This window comes from Panthera uncia, unplaced genomic scaffold, assembly GCF_023721935.1.
Source record: "Panthera uncia isolate 11264 unplaced genomic scaffold, Puncia_PCG_1.0 HiC_scaffold_1566, whole genome shotgun sequence".
NCBI lineage: Eukaryota > Metazoa > Chordata > Mammalia > Carnivora > Felidae > Panthera > Panthera uncia.
The window spans coordinates 29,717-52,313 of NW_026058213.1; the positions used below are offsets into that span (position 1 = coordinate 29,717).

General features: G+C 51.7%; 1 protein-coding gene across 1 annotated transcript in view; it reads right to left on the reverse strand.

The window, feature by feature from the left end:
- Positions 1–21,049, reverse strand: part of LOC125917183 (G1/S-specific cyclin-D2) — a 30,530-nt gene extending 9,481 nt beyond the window's left edge. Inside the window, exons 1-4 of the mRNA XM_049623447.1 lie at positions 20,563–21,049; positions 18,537–18,752; positions 15,697–15,856; positions 6,306–6,454 (exon numbers count right to left, since the gene is read on the reverse strand). Of these exons, the coding sequence (XP_049479404.1) occupies positions 6,306–6,454; positions 15,697–15,856; positions 18,537–18,752; positions 20,563–20,757 (720 nt within the window). The 5' untranslated portion in view covers positions 20,758–21,049. The remainder of the gene's footprint in view (positions 1–6,305; positions 6,455–15,696; positions 15,857–18,536; positions 18,753–20,562) is intronic.
- Between the last annotated feature and the right edge of the window lie 1,548 nt (positions 21,050–22,597).

Below are 22,597 nucleotides of genomic sequence, written 5' to 3' on the forward strand. Positions count from 1 at the left end.
CCCTGTTCTCTTCTAGATTCACCTGGGACAGAGCAGGAAGTTAAATGTCTCTGGGGCCACTCATGTCCCCGCTCCTGGAAAGCTTTCTGGGGCCTCTGCCTAACCCTGCTCCAGGTTCCCCTTCTTCACAACTTGGCTGTTACCAGCTTGACTGTTAACTGCAGATACTACCACCCTTATCTAGATGAAAAACTTCAGGGCAAGAGCCTCTCATAGGAACAGTGTCGAACAGTCTGTGATGGTGGGAACAGAGAAATCAGCACCCTCCTGCTCAGACACAGAACTCACTCTCTGTATTTTTAATGCCTGCCTTTAGCATATTGTTAGGAGCCCTTCTTGGGCCTGCAAAGAGCATGAGGACTTCCAGTGAGCTGATGAAGAGGAAAATGTGTGGTGGCACCACTACCTGCGGCCAGACATGCCTACTTCACACACTCCTGCCCAAGGAGCCCCTGCTCTCCCGAGCAGAAGGGCAGGACAGTGCATGGGCCTGGGGTGGGGGAAGTGGTGACCTGAAGGGAGGGGTACCCTGCCACAAATCCAGCGGGGCCTGGAAAGAAAAAGGAGGCAGAGCCGGAGAGGAGCAGAACTAAGGTCATTTCCAAAGGGCAGAACTGTGGGACAACACACACAGGCGATTACAGAATCGGGGAATTTGGGGGTCTGAAGGGCTTTTGGAGCTCAGACAGCCACATGCCCTCATTTTGCCGCTAGAGAACAGAACTAAAGCCTGCTTGTCCCCCAGTTACATCTAGTTAAAAGCTAAGCCTGGCTTTAAATGGGCAAGCCTCCAGCTTCAGAACTGCTTCCCCTGACACCCTGTGCTTCTTCCCAGCTCTAAGTAAAGACATATAGGGCAGAGAATCTCCAAGAGAGGGAGTCATAGCCCAAGTGGCTGAGGCGGAGGGGGGCACGAGTGGGGGGGAACCAACAGAGCTTCCAGTGAAAAGATGCTACGTGCATGCAAAGTGCAGCGGCTCCGGGACCTCTGCTTTCCGGCAGCCTCCGAAAGCACCAGTCATTGTGTTAAGATGCCCCAAATTAAGCTGATTAAAAGGAAAGCCATAATGCTCGTCTGTCAGCCCGGACAGGTGGCACTCCACAGTGCTGGAGGTCGGGCAAACCTCCAACTTCGATGATGATAGGCCCCCTCCCTTGGCCCTGCATGCCCCCCCTCCCCCCCCAGCCCCAGAGCCCTGACAGCAGTGTTTGTGATCTCCAGCTCGTTACACGGGCCTCCGACTTCCTCTGCTTGCTGGCTCGGGCTCCGCGCCCTGCACCCTCCTCAGCCTCCATGAATGGGCTGACGGAACTCCTACCATTAGCCCTCAGTGTAACTGCATCACTCCATTGTCACCACACACGCACTGCACTCAACAGGGGGACAAAGGGCTGAATGAACCCCAGACCCGCGGCCAACTCAGGCAGAGACAACTTAGGAAACTATCTCATTCTTCCTTTCTTCACAGGCTGTTTGGCTATTTCCTTGCATACCAAATGAGGCCCGCAGAAAAAATAAGGCAGGAGAGGGAAGCATCAGCCTCCACTTCTATCCCGTCCCCCTCCCCACCCCCAGCCTCCCTTCCAGCCACTCTTCACAGGGTTCCTGACCACAGGCCCTGTGGAGTCTGCAGAGCCCCAGTCCTACAGGAGTCTTTAGGAGAAGGTGCTGTGAAGGTGTCAGTGCCTCTCACTAAGCAGGACAAAGACACGATGCTGGGGACCCTGTGAAGAGCATGTAGCCAAAATCGAGACTTCTTCCACAGCAGAGCTGATGGGTTTTTAATAGCTCTCGGACAACCAAGATCCTAGCATGCCAGGATGACCCTAAGGAAGGGATGTTCTAGAATCTTCTCTGGGTGATATTTAAGAATGCGACAGAGTTTGGCTGTAACCCAGGCAGAAAAGGATGACCTTAACGATCAGGTGACTAGCGTCTAGATCTTCTTCTGTTAAAGATCTCTGGGTAGCTTCACAGCATCGTCATGGCCCGGGAGCCCAAGTTCTGCCCTTTTTATTAGGCGACTTGTAAAACCGTGTCACGTGAAGGTGATGTGATTTGCTCAGGACCCTGACATGTAATTAGTGCTAAGAAATCTCAGGCTTTCCAAAAGACCTGGGGGAGACCAAAGAATTAGAAACCCACTCGAAGCCCATCTGCCTGGCCTTTGTCTGCCGTTCCTTCCTTCCTGCTTCCCTCCCTCTCTTCAGCATCCTTCCCAAGACTCTGCCAGGGGCTCTGGATAAAGAGCGCAGTAAAAGTTGGGTCCTGTTCAAGAGGCTCTATAGACAAGCGAACAGAGAGATAAACGCTGGCACAAAGCAGGAGCCGAGCGCGGAGGGGACGGAAGAGGATCCCCAAGTCTGCCTGGCGAAGCCGGGAAAGGTCCACTGGGGAACCGGGACGCTCGGTCCCTCCTCTCAAACTCACCCCTGGCAACGGAAGGCCCGGTAGAAGTTTCCCCCAAAGCCAGCACTGCCTCGCTGACTGGCGTCTGTTTTTAGCAACACTTATAACTGGAAGGAAAAAGTACTTAAAATATACCACCCTCTGAGACTTTTATTCCCTGTAAAACTGTCAGGCTTCTCACTCAGCTTTCTCTTTGGAATGAAGCGTTCCGGTTTATTTTGGCAACCAGAGGGAGCAACAAAGACCAACCTTCTCAGAGCTGCATGGGTCCCTCCTGTCAAAGCTATCTGCCTCCAGCCAGTGACCCAGAGGAATCAGGGGGGACTGGCTGTCTCAGAGGAATCGGGGTTGTGGGGGGGATGTGCTCTCAGCAGTTTGACCCCTGACAATGCACAGACAGAAAACACCGTAAGCTTGAAGACATCACAAATAACGAGGTGCGCTGGCGAGTGCACCACTGTGGGGACTCCAGCGTGACACGTCAGCTCTTTCTGACTCCTGTCTGTCCTATCTCACCAGAGCCCATGTGCAAAACGTGGTGCTGTGTACTTGACTTCTCCATGGGAGAGCTCAACACAAACCTGTGGGCATTTCACAGTGTGGGTCTGAGAGCATTGTGTGCGTGTGTGTGTGTGTGTGTGTGTGTGTGTGTTTTAATTGTGGCAAAATAAGCTGAATGTAACATTTACCATCTGCATCATTCTTTGGGTGTACAGTGGCATTTAGTGCGTTTACTTTGCTGTGCAACCACCTCCACTCTCCATTTCCAGAACCTTCTCATCATCCCAAAGTGAAACTCCATACCCATTAAATAACTTCCTCTTCCCCCCGCCGCCGGGGCCCTGGTAACCTCTATTTTACTTTCTGTCTCTGTGAACTTGACTACTCTAGGTATGGCACAAAAGTGGAATCATGTATTTTTGTCTTTTTGGGTCTGGTTTATTTCACTTAGCATGTTTTCAATATTGTAGCCTGTGTTGGCATTACACTTCCTTTGTAAGGTTGACTAATATTCCATTGCACTCACTAAGGAGAACACATCTAAGGAGAATACATACCACATTTTGTTTCTCCATTCCAAGGACATTTTCTATCATCAAGTGGACTCTGCCAGGAGGCCTGCATTTTACAGTAGGCCTAGTAAGCTCCTTCCTCTACATTTAGAGTATATAACACTGTAGCATTCATTTCCTTACGATCTTAATTTGCTAGGATTTTGCACATTTCACTCTCGATTTGTCTTAGGATCGCTAAGTTCCTTCAGGCCAGGAACATCAGGTCTCATCTTCCATGCACTACCCACCTGCCTCCACTTCTACCTCCAAGCCATCCAGGCTTTCCTCATAATGCAAGCCTGCGGCTAGTGAGCCCTTAGTCAACATTCCCAGGAATGAACGGAGAGTCAAGTGCTTCAAACACCCCACCTCTCGACTCATGAAATAGTAAATGAGCTCAGGAAACAAAACTTGCCTCCCTCCAAATGCTAATGCTTTCTAAAGCCACTCCTTTCATTTTCCTTCACTCTCAGCCTCAGCACTTCAGACAGCACAGGCAGACAGATGGGAGGAGACCCAGCAGAACTCACGGAGGGCTCAAGTGGTTACCTGAAAAAGTGCTATGGATTTTACATTCTCCTCTGCTCATGCTTGGTTTTTGTTTTTTGGGGGCTTTTTTTGCTTTTAATTTTTATTTTATTTTTGAGAAAGAGAGAGACAGAGAGACAGTGCTAGTGGGTGAGGTGGGGGGAGGGGGGGGTGGGGCACGGTGGGCAGAGGATCCAAAGCAGGCTCTGCGCTGAAAGCAGAGAGTCTGATGCGGGGCTCAAACCCACAAGCTGTGAGATCATGACCTGAGCCAAAGTCAGAAGCTTGACCAACCGAGCCACCCAGGTGCCCCTCATGCTTGGTTTTTAAATATTAAGATATGTAACTGAGGGCCCACCGGTAAACATGTAACATGTGCATGCAAGTCCAGTGCAACAGCTGGGATTTCTAAGAGACCTCTGAGCAGGTTTGCATCCATTTAACTCAGTCTGACAGCTAACTTGGATGGACTGGCTACATAGTATCTGAAAGGGGCAAGCACTTTCTCCAGTTTGCCCTGAGAAACTGATTTGCAGTCTTGAAAAGCACCCCAAGAGACTCCCAAGAGACTCCCAAGAGACTCTTGAAAAGCACCCCAAGTGGCACCTCAGGAGTGACCTCTGTCCATCTGAAACCAGTAAGGGGTGATAAAAGGACATGTGGAGAAGGCGGGAGACCCATGGGGCAACCGGCCAATTGGAGCAGATCTATAAATATCTTAAAGAGGTTACAGTGCCTGGGGTCAAACTGTTGTCACTGACATTCTTGTCTCTCGGGGGTGAAGGAAGAGCTGGTCTTAAGCTGGTTGCTGCTCGGGACTCCTTTTTGTAAGGCAGCCTTAATAGGAGATATTCAGAAAAGGAAGGAAGCTTCTCATTTCTATAAATGTTAGGTCCTGTCCACGATTTGTCTCTGGAGGATTAGAAAAGCATTCTGCACGTGAAGCTGCCTGGAGGGGTCTTTTCAATCTCTATTTTGGAAACCATGTTTTTAAAGCCTATGTTTTGGACCTAGAATTTTAAAAGCCTAAGAACTGCTTCACAGCAGGCCCCTAGGTTCCATGAGGCCCTTTAACACCTCCCTGCACTACTTCCTTGAGATGGTGATAAAGGCCAAGGCAAAATACAGATACGTAGGTGAGAAAGCCAGGAAGCTGCAGCCTCACACTCTCTGAGCTTCAGCCTTCTGCTCAGCATCCCTGTGGGGCATCAGCCACAGGCCCACAAACCACATTCTCTCTTAACTCAATATACTCCCACAGCAGGGCATTCGGAATCTCCCTGGAACATCCAGAGGGGGCATCTTCGTGTGGACTCTCCAGGGCCTCTGAGCTGACACACCTCTCGGAGTTGGTTTGGAGCAGAGGCCCTTCCCCAAACAAAAAGCTTTGGGAGCAACCACAAGGGTGGAGCGCAGAGTTCCCAGGCGAGGAGTCTGAGCTTCCTGGGTCCAGTCCCAGCTCTGCTAGTGCCCCACCCCCAGCTGCTTCCCTCAGCCCTCCGCATGGAAAAAGTCCCCACTGGAAGACGCAGGAACTGCCTCGCTGACCTCCCAGAACCACCCCGGCTCGGACCTTCTAAGGACTGCAATTTCCTACCAGCTGAATCAGAGCCTCACTTGACCCTGGTCTCTCAAGACCTTTCTTCTAAAGAGCTTCAAATTCTGGCAAGCAGAACTGCAGCCTCTGGGCAGTCCACGGGGCACAAGAATGGAAAAATCTATAGCTAATAATAGTTCTTTGAATTACTATGGCTCTTTATTCTTTCAGAAGTACTTTTTAATCCATTACCACATTAAACAAAAGGGAAGTGAGAGGCGGGTGGGGTTGAGAGGTGTGTCAAGGCCAGACACCATTCTCGTGGCAGGGCACCTCTTAGATCCCCACCGCCCCCAGTGCAGCAGAGCCAGGCTCTAGTCCCCTCTCCATGCTGTGTCTCCACCTTAGTGGCTGTAAGCAGAGCAGCACACTGTGGGGGAGAGGCAGCCTGAGGACATGTACATAAATGGAAATGAAGCAACGATTCAGACCCATGGGGAAGCCCACACCATGAAGGAAAATTAGTAAACAGCCCTCCTCCCACCTTGTTATCTGCCTGCTAGGCTCTTTTCTCTATTTAATGGCACACAGGCTTTCAAACCCTTAAGAGGAAGCCTCATCTGTTGGATTTTGTACTACCTTGGATGTTGATCTTGGAAAACAGAAACCACCAACAAAGAAAAATATCTCCAACACATCATCGTCAGGCCAACTGTCTCCCTCCCTGGGCTGAGAAAAGAGACATCTGGTTTTAACCAAGATGGCATCCACCTACCACATCCGTGTTGGTGATCTTGGCCAGCAGATCTACCAGGGCATCACCAGTGAGCGAGCTCACGTCCTCATCCTGCTGGAGCCCACAGATGGCGGCTCCCACACTTCCAGTTGCAATCATCGATGGCGGGTACATGGCGAACTTAAAGTCTGTGAGGACAAGAGGCAGAAGGTCAAGGCACAGGAAGAATCTGGATCTGGGAGCTCCCCAGCTTGAAGATACTCAGATATAGGGTGGTGATAGATCAGCTGCACAGGTAACCCCTTACCCCACAGACACAGTCTCTTTTCAGTCTTCCTTCACAAGATGCCCTTTATTTATTTATTTGCCATCCCTGTGGCAGGTCCAGAGCTAAAATGGGAAGACTGAGGCAGGGACGGTAGAAAGCCTATCTGAGTGCACAGTGAATTCTCAGAGGATTCAGGTCCCCCAATCCCTCATTCCACAATCCTGTGAGGGGTTAGCATATGCAAGGGGCAAGAAACATAGTCTCCTCTGGGGGTCATGGCAGGAATAGAGGAGGGAGGTCTGAGACGAGTCCAGACAAGGTAACCTGTGTGCCACAGAAGTGAGACAGACCAGGGGATCTAGACGGTGGAAGGCAGGAAAAGTGTAAGTTGGTAACATTTTATAAACAATAATCCTGATGTGATCTTGCCATATTCTGTGGCAAGTCAACAGGGACTGACATGGCCCATAACAAAACAACAGATGATTTCATTAAAAAAAGAAAAAAGGGAAGTGAGAGAAGCAGTAATGCAGGAGACAGTGCTGAGGGCCAAGTTTTGCACAATCCTCAGCTTCTAACCCAATGCCAAGGGCCCTCAGAATATTAGGAGGGAAAGCAGGCACCCAGTATTAACCACTGCATCACACAGATGACTTGGTTTAGATTTTATGGTTCTTGGGCCCTAAGATCGCATTTTCTTGCTGGAGAAAAAGAGCGGTTTGCTAATGAGATGTACACCAAGATCGATCGGAGGAGCTCAAACCCTCATCCACTTCCAGTTCTCCACAAGCAAAGAGAGGGGAGGCTCCTGTGAGGCCTCAGCATGGGAGACCAAATGCCTCGGTTTCCTCTGAGCACTCCCACAAGCTCTCAGGCTGGGGGATCGAGATCAGCCACTGCCCAGCCATCAAGGAGGAGACAAGGACACCCACACCTTACTCCCGTTGCTGCTGCTACTAACTGCTAACTACCCACATGTACAGTCCCTTCCGGGCTATGTCCCAGTTAATCCACACATCCACCACATACGGTGGGCACGAATGCCCTAACGTTGCGGATAAAAAAGGGCAGACTTCTGAGAACTTAAACTGCCTTCACCAGTGCCTTATGTTGATAGGTTAAAGAGGTTCCTTCCATCACTCACTATCGTCAGTCCTGGAGTGGGGTAAATCCTCCAGTGTGCTACCTCTGGTTCTAGCATCACTCCAGAGAGTTTACTGTACAAAGCAGTGCAAGAAGGGGGGTGGGAGGGAGGGACAGAGGGAGGACATGTGTCACACTTCAAATTACAGCATAAACATTAGGTCGAAACACAAAGTTCAACCTAACATTTCCCCTTTTACTGTAAATGCCCTATTACAACCAGCATATTCCATAAAAGCACTTTTATAGGTGATCCCATTGTCCAGCGTCACGTTGGTGTTGTCAGAAACACTGCTGGAGCACTGAACCACGCACACACCTCCCATGTTGGCCGAATCCCATGAACAGAGCGAGCCTGGCCGCCTGTCAGTCTGTTTCTATCCTTGGCTTTCTTTCCTTCGCTCGCTCACTATTTCTACTTCTTGAGGGATGTATACTACCGTGTTCTGGCCAAAGCCTGCTGTCCACTAACCCCTTCAGTTCCTTCTCTAGCCCCATGGATGGTGCCAAAGTCGGCCTCCCTGCCTCCTGCTCTGCTGTAGGTCTCTTCCACATGGGCTCACAGGAGTGTTTCTCTGCCCAATAACCTCGTTAGCTTCCCCCTGTGACATTCATAATGCAGAGGAGGCAGCCAGCCCATGGCCTTGAGCCCACAAAGGCCCTGGGTGGGAGCATCTGGCAGGGAAGGACAGGAGGATATCCCTGGCCCTCCCTTTCCTCTGTCCCAGGCCTCAGACCGGGAAGCACACCTCATACATGCCTGTCTTTTGTCACGCTGCTGCACGCAAAACTCACTTCCAATTTTAGCAAACTAATTAACTTCTGGAAGCCAGGGGGTATTTACAGGGTGGTCCTGGGGTGCAGCAGGTGCTAAGGTTGCTGTAAGGACTCTATGTCCCTTCTTGTTTTGCTAGGAAAATGCTGAAGGGCATCCTCCTAGGGATACGGTCCCCTGCCTCCTGGAATTGGGGAGCATCATGGACAAGAACACAGCTGCCTCTTGGCAGCTCAGACTGGGGAGTGCTCCCGCAGCAAGGGAAGAGCTGCCGGAAGCTGGGCCAGTCACTGCTCTTCTCCTCTGCCACCCACCACAGTGGCAAACCAGGGTCTCCTACTAGATTCCTGAGCACCTGCCAGGCTCTCCTCTGGGTAAGTCCAAAGGAGGTGACATTAGAACTGAAAACCAGATCCACATTGTGGGACCTTGGGTGAGTCACTTCCTCCTCCAGTCCCTGACACTCCATCTGTCTAATAAAGGGTGGGGTTGGATCGGTGTTTTTCTGACTTCCAGTGTTGCAGCTCATTGTTGGGTCATGAAACCCATTTGTGGGTTGTTTTTGTTGCTGTTTAACGGAACAGAACAAGATAGAAAGTATCAGGAAGTAATCATGTAGTAGAAGTAAATATCCTCTTGAAAAACTTTTGTATCAGTCTGATGTACATTTATGTACATCCTGAGTTATGTTATAAAATGTATTTTCTTTCTTCACGGCTTAGGTCAAAAAGTTGGGAGACAGCAGACTGGCTCATCTCCCAGGTGCCTTCCAGCTCTACTTTGCTCTTCCTTAAGGATCTAGAAGAGCCACCCCCGAGAAAAGGACAAGCGAGAATCACTAGAACAGAGCATAGCTTCCATCAGCCAACAAAGTCACGAGGCATCTCTCTCCACAGACAGCAGTGCTAGTTCCTCACGGCATCAGGGGCTGCCCCAGGACTAGGCTCAGGGACAACCCCTCTCTGCTGGTGGGGAAACAGCAGAGGAAGAAAACACCAGAATAAAACATCTGAAGGGTCATGTCCTCGTACTAGCTCTAGTTAGCTAACCTCCACGCTCACCCGTGGAAGGTTTCACCCAGCCCATTCAGCCACTCCTGGAAACCATAAACTTTGGCTTGAAAAGTGTTCACCAGATCCACTTGGGCAGGGGGGCTGGACAGAAAAATCAGATGGCATGCACGCTATGACCAAGAATACAACCTCCCAGAAACATCTAAATAAAAGTACATACATGCACATGCATGTGGTTGAAGCAGGAGGATTCACAGAAAACATTTTAAACTTTCCCGCAGTTAGATGGAAGAAATGGTAAGCAATTTTATAATCCTTTCTCTTAATATTATTCTATTTCAGCAAAAAGAAAATACCAAGTAAAAATCTCTTAGAAATCTCTACATGTCTTGGTCAAAAATACCAACAGGTTGTATCTTCGTGCAGAGGCATATTCAGGGGCAAGGGTCTCTCTCTAGCCTCAGTTGCCCACCTGAAAAGGTAAGAGGTGACATCCTGAGCACCCTCCTTCCTCTGCAGCAGAGTGAGAGGCAATGAATTGACCAGTGATCCATTCTGACAAAGCACAAAGGGTTCCTCCCCGTTCCAGGCAGCATGGATTAATCTGCCGCCCCAGTTGAAAAGCATAGTAATATAATACAGCATGGTGCCTTCTAAATGGCTAAGTACATACTACATGGGTAGCTTATAAAAAAACTTCTCAAAGAAAGGGGGTGGTCAAGGGGACAGGAGCATGAAGATACTTAGGAGGACACTCTCCGAGGGCATGAGAAGGATTTGGGCCAAGCAGCTGCAAGAACTGTAAGATGGAGATGTGGAGGCCGATGACCCACCACCTACCAGCCGTGTGAAGATGGACAAGTTACCTGAACCCTATGAGCTTCCATTTTCTCACCAGCAAATTAGAAGAATAATTATACCCACCCGGTAGGGTTGTTCTGAGGACTCAACTAAAATGATCCATGTAAAAGCACTGTGCTTGGCTCGTGGTAAGCTATCAAGTGTCATCACCATCACTATTCTGACCACGGGAACCTCCAACGGAACCGTGAAGGGGAATTCTGACTGTTGGAGATTCTGTTTAGCATCGGCAGGGGAGAGGAGGAAGGTGCCCAGCATCCCTGGGCAACAGGCGGATGCTGACAGCAGGCCAAGGGCACCAAGACCGCCAAGAAGAAAGGCTCTGTGCCGCCTGGAGAATCTTTCACTGTCACTTGTGTTGTGGGTCCCAGAAATGACCTCACTGAGTCCCCGAAGCCTCATGCTGGTTTGTCAGGAGTGGGAGAAAATGAGGCCCCCATACGATGAATGGAATACAGAAGTTGGCAATGGTCTCCCCGATGTGCCCCATATCCACTCAGCTGCGGTTTGCCCAGAGCCAAAGAGCAATGCCCACATACCGGAAGCCTCTGACATGATGTTCCCCCCTCCCGGGGAGGTGGTGGAGGCAAGGGGCACACCTTGGGGGAACCCCAGCTCTACTGGTTGCTTACTCATCCATGTAGCAGTAGTGGTGAGGTATTAATAAACCGTAAAACTCATCTGTTTCAAAACACTTCCTTTCACAAGTGAATCAATGAATTCTTGAGAGGTTAGGTGACTTGTCCCATGTCCAGTGCTGGGCCTGGGGTTAAGGTCGGGACTTCTGGACTGTAGACCCAGTGCTCTTTATAACTTACCAGAATGTGAACAGCTCCTCAAGGCCACCTCCCACATCCCACTAAGGAACACAGGGTGATTTTCCTATCAGAAGTGGGAGAAAAGCCCCCAAAAGCAAGCCCTAGCTCAGGAGTCAGAGACTCCTAGCCATGGCACCAGTGATCTGTGTGGCCTGTACAACCCACTTAACCTCCCAAGACCACCAGAGGCACTCTGGGGGCCCCACTGGGCTTCTTAATCTGGGCAAGGGCAGAGAGGGCTCCATATTCATCATCTCGCTATCTGCAGGTCTTGGTAAAATTTCGCTGAAGAAAGAGTCTGAGCTAAGCAGGTCTAAAACCACAGATTAGATGGCCCTGCACGTAAGTTTAGTGCAGATTGTTTTGGCTACGATGTGGAGGCCTTGAAGCAGAAGAGTGATGGCCTTGCTTCTGACCACCACTAGGGGGCGGGAGATACTCGGTCTGAGGCTTAAGACCAACAGGGAAGCCCCCCCCCTTTCCCATTTCCCCCATCTCTCCCCCTCCTCCCACCTGCAGCAAGGTGGAAGGTTAAAAGGCCAGAATCCCAGATGCTCATTGGCCAGCAGGTGATGGCCGCAGCACACACCTCACCTACCACCCCTGGAATAGGTTCAGCACACCCTGTCCTTGTGGGGAAGGACCACGGTGACATGGAACACTAATATAACTCCAAAGGCCTAGGTGGCAGGAGGAGGGGAGGGAGACGGCTGGAGAACAGCAAGCAGCCTACTCCTCATTCATTGTCCGGCCAGAAGGGAAGTGAGATAGCCCTGCCACACTGCTGGTCCCCACGGGATGCGCCTGCAGAACTGACACTGTCGGCTGCCCACGCCACTTCCCCTCAGCTCCGCGCCCTGTCAGCTGTGGGGGCAACACAGAGACAGGAAGGTGGCTTAAATTCTTCCCACCTGGCAGCCGCCAGGGCAAACCTTTTTGGGGTAAGGGGCCAACCCACCTACCTTCTCCGGGCCCCGGCTATAATTCTATCTTATGATAGAAGGTTATGAAATGCCTTTGGGTAAAGCCAGGAAGGCTGGAAATACAGCAGTTATCATCACTGGGGCTTCACTGGGGCTTCAATGGGGCTCCAGGGCTCAGGCCTCAGGGTGGGGAGCCTTGGGCGGGGCTACTCAAGTGCATGCTGCAAAGAGCTAATAAGCAAAACACCTTGAGGTGGGGCCTGAGGCAAAAAGAGGGAGATGTGGGATACCATGCATAGCTAGGGAGGTTAAGCACCTCCACCCCACCCCCACACCAAGTTCAAACTCAGTATCATTGGCGTTTCTAGACTAACTGGAATCATCTGTTGAGCGTGAGATCCCGCATCAAGAATCCTCCAGTGCCAGAGTGCGATCTTGAGTCGTATTAAACGGTACTTCTTTCCTCATTTGCAGACCTGGGGGACTCTACCATCACAACTACGACCAGGGGGGCACTAAGGCCCAGTCCTGCTTCCCCAGGATCAAAAGCTCCAGGAAAGGGAATGCCAGGGGCTGTCAGTTATGAAGGTCTCCCTCTCCCTCCAGTGCCTTCACTAACCATGACTGGCCCAGAGAGGGACACCAGGCAGGTGGAGGCAGTCTCTCCTGCCAGAAGCCATTTTGAGATGAGTGGTTGGGGGGGGGGGATGGGGGGAGAGAAGGGCATCTCTCTGCCTTGCCACCATCTTACCCTCTAGCCCCTAAGGAAAACTGCAGCCTCGCTCCCCTTCTCATGGCCCCTCTCTGCTCTCCTGCTCTCTCTTCCCCTTTCACACACACACATGCACTCCCCGCACAGACTGAGGAACTACTGCCAGCTCTTTCACAACCAACTTATCCCATAAACTAGCCACACAGCCTAGAGGATTGGCTACCATCTCCTCCAGACCCACTGTAAGTCTGCAAGACCCCGGCCACAGGTGCCTCTTGGGCTTCAGGGCAGAATATCCAGGATTGGGGGACAAGGACAGAGGCGTGAGGTGCAAGGAGCAAACTGGACCTCCTCGGTATCACCTACCTTTGGTTCTCAGTTACCTTGTGCCTGCCGCTTGCCAGACAGTCCTAGGCACTCAACCATTTGTCACACCCTGGCCCCAAAAGGAGGCGTTTCATCTAACTGGAAGGTGTTTCCTCCAAGAAAAGTAGATCTGGGCTTTTATACCATCAGGCCATCTGGTATAAAACTCCACAAAGTGAGGATTCTATGTAACTTGGTCATTCATACAGACTCAAGCACAGATCTAGAAAGAAAAGCCTTGTGAGACACAGCCATCCTTCCTAGACTCAGGAAAGTTCTGAGGAGCCCCCTCTGCTCTGACCAGTCCACACCTAAGGCTTAGTACATGGCTCGTGGTCTTCATTTAGTTGGAGTTATTCCCTGTATCCTTTCTTAGCCCTTGCCCAGAGCTAGCTCATGGCTCCCCAAAGGCAGTCTTCGTGACTTCCTGTGCCACTCCTTGGACCTCTGTCCTCAGTGCCTGAGTTCCAGCTCCTTATTCTGGCCCCAAAGTTGGCAGCCACCCCAAGGATCTGGGCAAGAAGGCCAGAAGTGGGGGGATGGGGCCCCCCAATTTTAGAGAATGGGCCTTTACAGAAGCTGGGGATCTGCCCATGCCTGGATAATTCCACCTACCATCCCTACCCCAATCAGAGATCAGAATGGGGAATGGGTGGACAGACCCCAAAAGATCTGTCAGTCAAGAGACAAGGTCAAAGCAGAATTCTGGCTAACAGCTGGGCAATGGGGGAGCTTCGGGTCAGAGGGTCGGGGGTCCTAGGGCTAGAGAAAAAAGGACTGGTTGACCCCTCCCCCACAGTGAATCATGACAATGGAGACGAAGGGACAGCAGGGCCTGGGAGACAAAATGACAAGTCAATGAGGGATTGACCTCTAGGGCCCCAGGCCAGACAGCAAGAGAAGCGAGGAAGCAAAAGAATGGCTACTGTCTAAAAGTCAGCAAGGTATCCACGGGGGCTCTGAAGAATGGCCTCCTCAGGGCTGCAGGAAGGACAGCTTACTCTCTCATAAAGGGGCACAGGACACATTAACATGGCCATGGGCCCAGTCTGGATCTGGAAGGGCAGGACTACAGAAAACCGGTGAGAAAAAATCTAAGCCCTAGAATCAAATGGGGGTGGCTGGGAACCCTACATTCACGCCAGGGAAGGCAGAGAGTAAGGGGTCCTGTTGAATTGGATTAAGGCAGTTGCAACACTTAAACATGGAGATGGTGGCATTTTCACAATTAGTACCACAACACATGGTCTACACGTTCCTTGGTTCATAAAGTACCTCTTTGCACATTGTCTCTTTCTGATTTTTGTTTTCCTAACCACCCTGAAAAGGCTGTTAAGATCATGTATCAACAGGTGTGTTTTGCAGATGAAGAAGCTCAAGTTCAGAGAGGTTAAGCAGCCGTCCAAGGTCATCCAGTGATAAGTAGCAAAGCCTGAACTTTTGACTGAGAACACAGAGCATATACACTATTGCATATTGTGTGATCCATTTGTACATACTTACAAATAACATGTAACAAAACATTGGAAAAAGGTAACCCAGGAGTCCCATCTCTAAAATTCAACAACTCTTAGCGAACTTGGGCTGAACCCTCTGGATACCCCCCCCCCCCACCCCCCCCCCAACCCCCCCTCCACCACAAAACAAAAGACCTGCCCAGTCAGTTCTTTACCTATGTCTTTACCTATGACTAAGGTTTCAGGGTCTCTCCCATGGCCACTACCAAGGAACAAAAATAGTAGAAACTGGCCAAGGCTCAGTTTAATGAGACAGTTGTCAAACCACTGCCTTTAGTTTATTAGGGAAATGCAAAGCAAATGGGCCAGTAAGAACTATGTATCAATTGTGGGATCAACGTGGTGGGTGGAAAGCTTTTAATATGAAAAAGCCACTTGCGCTTGCTGGTAAAGGCTGCAACCAATTCAAAACAGCAGCACTTAAAGGGAGGGCAGCAGAACTTTAGTGCTCAGAAGGTGAGTCCTTGATGAGAGCCAGCCAGGTTCACTCCCCCATCCACCAGTTACCCAGCAGTAAGTGCCCTACAGTAAAGAGAACTCCTTCAACCTCCCTTACTGCTTATCAGGGCAGGCAGCGTATTTATCAAGACAGTGTTCCTTTAACCTATATTTGCCCCCACCCCCCACCCCCAAATTTCCTCTTGGCCTTATCTCCAAGCATCCTTTTCCTCAAAAGATTAAAGATTTAAACACAACCAGAGAGCAGTATATATAATCTTCAAAGAGCACTTTAGACATCATAAAGAATATTTTAACAGGCACTTTTTTTTTTCCGCTTACCACACCTGTCCTCATAAACCATTTATGAGTTTAGTAGAAAAAAAGAATACACCAGCTCAGATAAAATAAAGAACACACAGCCTGGGCATGAAAACCTTGTACTCTAGATTACTTGGGACCACCCCTCTCCTGAACCCCTAAGCCCATGCCAGTTAGTACCCCCATCAGTCTCTCCCTGACCACCCCCCCAAAGGGCTCTTCAGCCTGTGTCCCCGCCCCCCACAAGGCCCCCTCCGGCTCCAGCCTGCTCCTACCGGTAGCACACAGAGCAATGAAGGTCTGCGCATGCTTGCGGATCAGAGACAACTTCTCGCTGGGCTGGGGCAGCTTGCGAAGGATGTGCTCGATGAAGTCATGAGGAGTGACAGCCGCCAGGTTCCACTTCAACTTCCCCAACACCACCAGCTCCCACTCCTGATGAGGGAGGGAGGGAGGGAGACAAGAGTATAAAACCCAAAGGCTGACCTGGTGTCAGGGACCAGGGGCTGGGGTCCGGACCAGTTCTAATGATGTTCAGGAGGATGCTGCTGGATCCTGAGGTGGGCCCATTTGTCCAAGCCCCCCACCCACCCCCCAAAGCCTGGAAGTCACTGGCATCTCTTCTTCTGCCTCAAATGTGAGGCTCCACCAAAAATAATGAGAGCCCAGGTAGCTGTTGCCAAGATTCTACTTTTTCCTAGTTCTTTTCCTCTTCGGCTCCCCCCACCCCCCCAGCCAACATGGACTTCCATGCAGTCCTGTTGCCCCCCCCCGCCCCCCCAGAAAGCTGAACTTACAAGGCACTGCCAAGGTCATTGTGGCCCTTAGATAGTAATTTATTGTACAGGTCTCTATCGCTGGATTAATAGTCTTTTTTAATCCTCAGGGGAAAATGATGCACACAGATAAAGCTCAAAATAAGGTTCCTTGGCTCAACTCCTTGGCAACCAATTTACTTGTAATTGGTGCCAATAAGTGCCACTTTTCTCAGCTTTAAAACTTTCCCCTCGACACATAATGCAGAAGTCTTGGGGAAATGACATTCGGACAGGAGAGTGCCCTTTCCCTGGCACTCTGGGACATGTTCCCTGGTGACATGTTTCATAGGCCTCTGTCACCGAGACTGGAGGACCCACCAGGATGGTCATTAGCAACCCCATGCTGCAGCTGGAGGTTGAACAGGGCAAAGTGAAGGTGCCTGGGCAAAGTCATGGAACCCCTCAGTCCAAATGCTGAGGGGGGACAATATGACCCCCTCTCTCATGGACTTCTCACCATTGGTCCACCTAGTGAAAATCCTTTTTTCTCCCTTACTGAGATACATTTGGGGAATTGTGTTCAGAGTCCAACAGGCCAGAAAGGAAACTTTAAAACTACGTGCGATCAGAGGGAAAACAGGCCTATCCATTAATCATCTTCAGAAGAGACAGGAAGAGACCACCGTGCCAGTGCACGCTACTCTCCCATTCACCCTAAGATCCCCGGCTCTCTTCCATTTGCTACACCAGCAACCAGAGCCCCAGTCCCCTCCTGTAGCACTAGGTGGCTGTGTGATCTGAGGGGACTCCCTTCCCCTTCCAGAGCCTCAGATTTCTCATAAGTAAATAGGAGGATTCCTGTACCTCCCACCTTCTGGGATCAAGAGACAGGGAAAGGGGGACAAGGCAGGGTGCTTGTGAAGCAACATGAATTGGCTTGGCCGGTCCTGGAAAAACGGGTGCCAAAGAACACCACGACCCACCATCACGTTGAAACAAATGAGCCAAATGGAAGATTCATTTTCCTGGTTTCCCGTTGAGAAAAACAAACTGGTGATGAACTCTAACGACTTTTCCTTTACATGCTTTAAAGTCCCCCTTGGCTTTTTACAGAGGATTGGGGTTTAAAAAGAGGAAAAAAAAAAAAAAACTGGTAAAATTACTACACAACCAGTGTCTTCTAAGATGGCTTGAAATTCCAGCCCTTTCTTCTCACAGGGGAGTGTGAAATAAACCACTCGTCTTGTACTATTATTAAAGGAAGCAGATCTCCCAGAAGAAAGCACCTTTCTGGGCCTCCCGGACCAAACCAGAAGCAGCTGAAATCTGGCAGCGGTTCAAAGGTGAAGTCATTCATGCCCCTCTCTACATTCCCCGCAATTCCTCCCCCATCCTTGCACATGTCTGCCACTAGATGGCAGCACAGCCCCAGAAAGGAAGGCCTTTTCACAAAGAGCTCCGTTCTGGGAGCCAGTCCTAGCCCTGTGGACTTTGTGCAGGCCTTCCCAGTAGGAAGGGGGAGGGGCGATCAGAAGGAGGTGGGGGAGGGGGCTCTTCCAAACAGTGCGGAGAAAAGGTGTGCAGACCACAGAAGGTGGGCTTGGGAACCACTCTACCATTCCACACTGCTGCCACATGGACGCCTTGAGTGTGAAGCTGTGGGGAAAATGAGTTAGACTGGGTGGGGAAAAGGTTTGCTGTTAGAAAACCTGAGTCAAGACAGGACCCCTGTCACCATACAGAGGTCATCGCCGGCCTCCCCGGGAACCAGGCCTCAGATTCCTCCAATTAAAGGACAAATTCTGACTTGGCTCAAACGTCAGTGAGCTGATATTTAGTGAACAGCTACTATGTGCAGGTATCTTGAAAATTTATAGATAGATAAGACATTGCCTTTGAACTCTGGATTCTTAGGAGACGCACCACAACACCCTTTTACCACGGGAACACATGCCTACCATGTGGGAAGTTGAGCTATTTTCTCAAAATTCAGTGGTTGAAAATTTGGAATTTAATTAAAATGTGATCACCGTGTTCCAAGTCTCCCCTACACACACCCATGCATGCACACACGCGCACACACACAAGTGCAAATGAATTCCCCCAACACAAATGTCGCGGGGATCTTATTTGTGGATGTAGCCTCAGGGCTTAGCATGGTGGCTGGCACACAGTAGGAACACAAAAAAATTCGTATTAAAAGCGGTATCTCCTAAAGTGTGAAAATCCCAACGATGTGGTAATTTGGGATCCTAAGGATTCCTTTGGGGAGCAGTGGGCAGAAGCTTATCAGGACAGGAGAGAGCAAAGAAGGAAGGAAGAGCAGAAAGGGAGAAAAGAAAGGAGGTAGGCATTACCAGCAGCTCCTGAGGCTTGATGGAGTTGTCGGTGTAAATGCACAACTTCTCTGCTGTCAAAGGGATGGTCTCTTTGAGCTTGGAGGCCAGGAACATGCAGACAGCACCCAGGAGCTGCAGATGGGTCTTAGGAGTTGGGACCCCAGCCAAGAAGCGGTCCAGGTAATTCATGGCCAAAGGGAAGACCTCTTCTTCACACTTCTGTTCCTCACATACCTACAATGGGAGTGGGGAAGGGTTGGGGGGTTGAGGGAATAGTGTCAGGAAAAGACAAAAAAAAAAAAAAAAAATGAAAGGCACAACCTATGGAAACAAGCAAAAATATTTAATTTTTGAGTGGGGAGGGGGAGGGGAGTAGGCTATGTGATAAGAATAAAGAGAAGGAAAACGGGGTAAATCTAAATAGTCCATCCGTGCTGGGGTATTCCCCAAGAAGGTAAAAAAAAGAGGTGAATTGAACATCCGAAGCCAGGAGGCAAACAAATGCGCAGTAGCCGCCCGGCTCGGCGACGCTCCCTTTGGCTACTGACTTCTTTGCTCACTCTAACTCGCTCACACTCTCTTTTTTGGATTTCGTCATCTTTTCAAAAAATCAATAAAAATATTCTGGAGGCTCCGGGGGTCTTCTTCTTGGCCTCATTCGGATCCCCGGACCCTGCTCTATCATTCCCGACAATTGGAAAAAATGTCCGGGGGGGTCCCTGCGGCCCAGGCGCCGCTATTGGGGGGGGGGGGGGGGGAGAGGTGGGGAAGAGAGGGGGAGGGAGGAGAGGAGGAAGAGCCGCAGCCTCGGCGGCTGGACTCGGGAGCATGGGGAGACGGTTTCAAAAAATAATGAAAAATCGAAGAAATATCCTAGAAAAGCCCTTTTGGCGTGAAAACCCCAAAGAGGATCCAGGCTTCCCGAAACGGAGGTTTCGGGTGCCGGAAAGGTCTGTATCTCGACCCCTGGGGCTTTGGATCCCGAGGGGAAACTTGGAGGGGTGAGCGCCGCGGCAAGAGTGTCCGGCTGCGGCCCACAAGGGCAGAAACTGGGGATCGTGGTGACGAGCTGGGGGAAAGCCGAGAAACGGGGAGCCTCCAGAGAGAGGCACGGGGGACTCTGACCTCTCCTTTAGGGGTGCCCCGACATCTCCCCCCACACACACCTCCTCCCCCCCCTTCCTACCCCACCCAAATCTCCGCAGCGAGGAAACTGGAAAGCCAAACTGTAAGTAACCTTCCTGAGGTGGGGGTTGGGGAAGAGGGCACTATTACAAGTGGGGTGGCCGGAATAATGGGGTGCGAGGAGGGAGCGGGCGACGTTTTCCAGCCTTTCCAACCGGAGTTTGCAAAGCAACATGGCGAAACCACGGCAGGTCCAGAGCTGTGCATACGTGGGCACACGGCTTGCTCGGCAAAGATTTGGAGCAAGGGTAAAGAAGTGGTTCTTTTGGGTTCCCCTAAAACACATGTTTCTTCAATGCGACTTCCGGGGCTCCTGAATTCTCCGGTTCTCTCCTCCTCCCCCCCCCCCCCCCCTCTTTCTCCCCCCCCCCCCCTTAAGTGCCAACGCGGAGTCGCGACCACATGCGGGGACCTGAGGCTAGGACGAGTTTTCTCTGGCTTTTGGGGGGCTGCTTTTTGGCTTTTTTTACGTTTGGGTCCCGATTTCACGCTCCTACTCCCTTCTTCACTGCACCGAAAGCAGTGGCGGCCTCGCAAAAGACAGGTCGGCTGGGGGTGGGAAGAAGAGGCAGCCACATGCAGGCACACGCGCGCGGGATGCTCCCCCACCCCCGCTCCAGGACAGCCTCGTTTATCCCAGATTTTCCTCCTCCCTTCCCTATCCCCTTCCCCCTCCCCCAGTTAGCCTTGCATCCTGCAAGGAACAGAAATGAAGCCACGCGTCTCGCCAAAGGGCTCGGGGTAACCTCGCGCACAGGAGCGGGGAGGCGAGCGCGGAGCCTGCCCTCTCCAAGTTTTAGGTTCCCTGCGCTGGGGTGGAGTGGGGTGGGGGGAGCGAGTATCCTATCTGCAGACCTACCTCCAGCATCCAGGTGGCCACCATCCTGCGCATGTAGGGCTGGATGTCCTTCTGCACGCATTTGAAGTAGGAGCACTGGGGAAGGTAGCGCTCCTCGATGGTGAGCAAGTTCTGCAAAACGCGGTCATCGTAGAGCAGGTTGGCGTCCGGCACGGCCCTGCGGACCGGGTCCACCTCGCAGCACAGCAGCTCCATGGCCAGCCGGGTGCCCGCTCGCTCCCTGCTTTCTCCGGACTGGAAAATTGGGGGTTTTTGGAGGGGGGAGGGGAGAGGGTTCCCCTTACCTCCTTCCTTTGGCTAGGTAGGGGGTTTTCGGGAGAAAAGTTATGGGGCAGAGAGAGAGAGAGGCTGGGGGAGAAGAGAGGAAAGGGATGGGCGGTGGGAGAGGAGAGCCTCGGGGGCTGCTGACTCTGCCTGCCCTCCCCTTCAAAGTTGTCTCGCTCTCCCCTGCTCGCTCTTCTCTGCTCTGAGAGGCAGTGACGCAAACTGGCTGGGCAGTTAGTTCTCCTCCCTCTCGCCTCGCTCCCCTCTCCGGTTCCTCCTCCCCTTCCCTCCCCTCCCGTCCCTCCCCTCCTCCTTTCAATCTCTCCCTCCCTCCCTCCTTTCCCCTCTTGTTATTAAGGAGAACAGCAGCTGGCCCGACCTAACTTCAAACGCGGTCCCCCGCCCCCCCACCCGTCTCCTTAGCTCTCCGAGGCCCTCTCCCTCCATCCAGCCCGGCATGCCAGGGGCCCCGATAGGGGAACCCACAAAAAAACCCACACCGATTCCTCTTTAGTCCCTCTAATTTCGCACATTCTGTAGGTTGTATCATGCCAAAATACGACCAACTTGGGCTTTTTCAAAATTGATCCTTACACTCCTGCCCATGTATGTAAGATCCGAGAATGACGGGTAGATTACTGGAAGATGGGGTAGGCTCGTGCAATGTTGAAACAGACCCCTTAAGTGAAAAATAAGGAGAGCGATTTTAGAAAATAGCAAGCTCGGATATCCAGAGATAAAGGTTATATCCCGGACGTTTAAGTTCCTGATCACTGCAAGGCTGTTTCAAAAGTCCGATTAAAGGGACCAGAACAACGTCCCCCCCGCCCAGCCCCCACGCCCGCATTTGTGTGTGGAGAGGAAGAGGAGGAAGGGGTGGGTGTTAGGAGGGAGGGGGCAGCTTCTTCGACGTGATAGAATGTGACCCTAGAGCAGAAACCAGCCCATTCTTGGGGGCGCTACAGGCGCCTTGGGGAGCAGCGGAGAGACGCCCAGGGCTGCCGCAGGCCGGCGGGGGGCGGGGGGGGCCGGTTTGCAGGGCTACCATTGGTTCCTCCGCGGCCGGCGGCCACGCAGGAAAAACCCGCTTCCTCGCCCCTGCATCTGCTGACAAGCTGCCCGAGGTGTCTGCGCCGAGCGTGGCCACACTGATACAGCTTTCTAGGAAATAGCCCGGGAGGGGGAGGGGAGGGGAGGGGGGCAAGGGAGGGATTAGGTCTGGCTCCCCCTCTCTCCCCCTGCGCAAACAACACCACCCCTTCCTTTCCTCGGAGGCCCAAGACTTCCACCCAGTGTCCTTCGCTTGCATCCTCGCCGACCCCTCGGGGTTCACGCCTCACCCGCCAGCCAGGGCTTTCTCCCCGGGAGCGGGATTGTGGTGGAGATGCTGCCAGCCTAGTCGGCTCAGACATGTGCTCAAATGCATCCCGGGGTCAACGCTGCTTTTATAGGGGATATAGTGGCGTTTCCTCATCTCCTTCCTCCCACCACCCCCGCCCCCACTACTTTCAGTGTTATTTCACTTTGGGGGGATGGGGAGGGAGCCCAGAGCCCCCAGCAAGTTGGCCGAACTGGCACGTGCAGCGAGCATGGCGTGGGTCAGGGCCCTGGAAACACCATGGTCAGCTGTGCACCTCCTTCACCGAGAAAGGGGGCCCAAACCGGGGCGTGGAGAGTTAGCAGGGCGGGAGGGGGGGGCGAGCTGGGTGAGCTGTTCACTAGATTCCCTGAAAGAAGGGGCCGAAGTGGAATAGAGAAGGCCGGGAGTGAA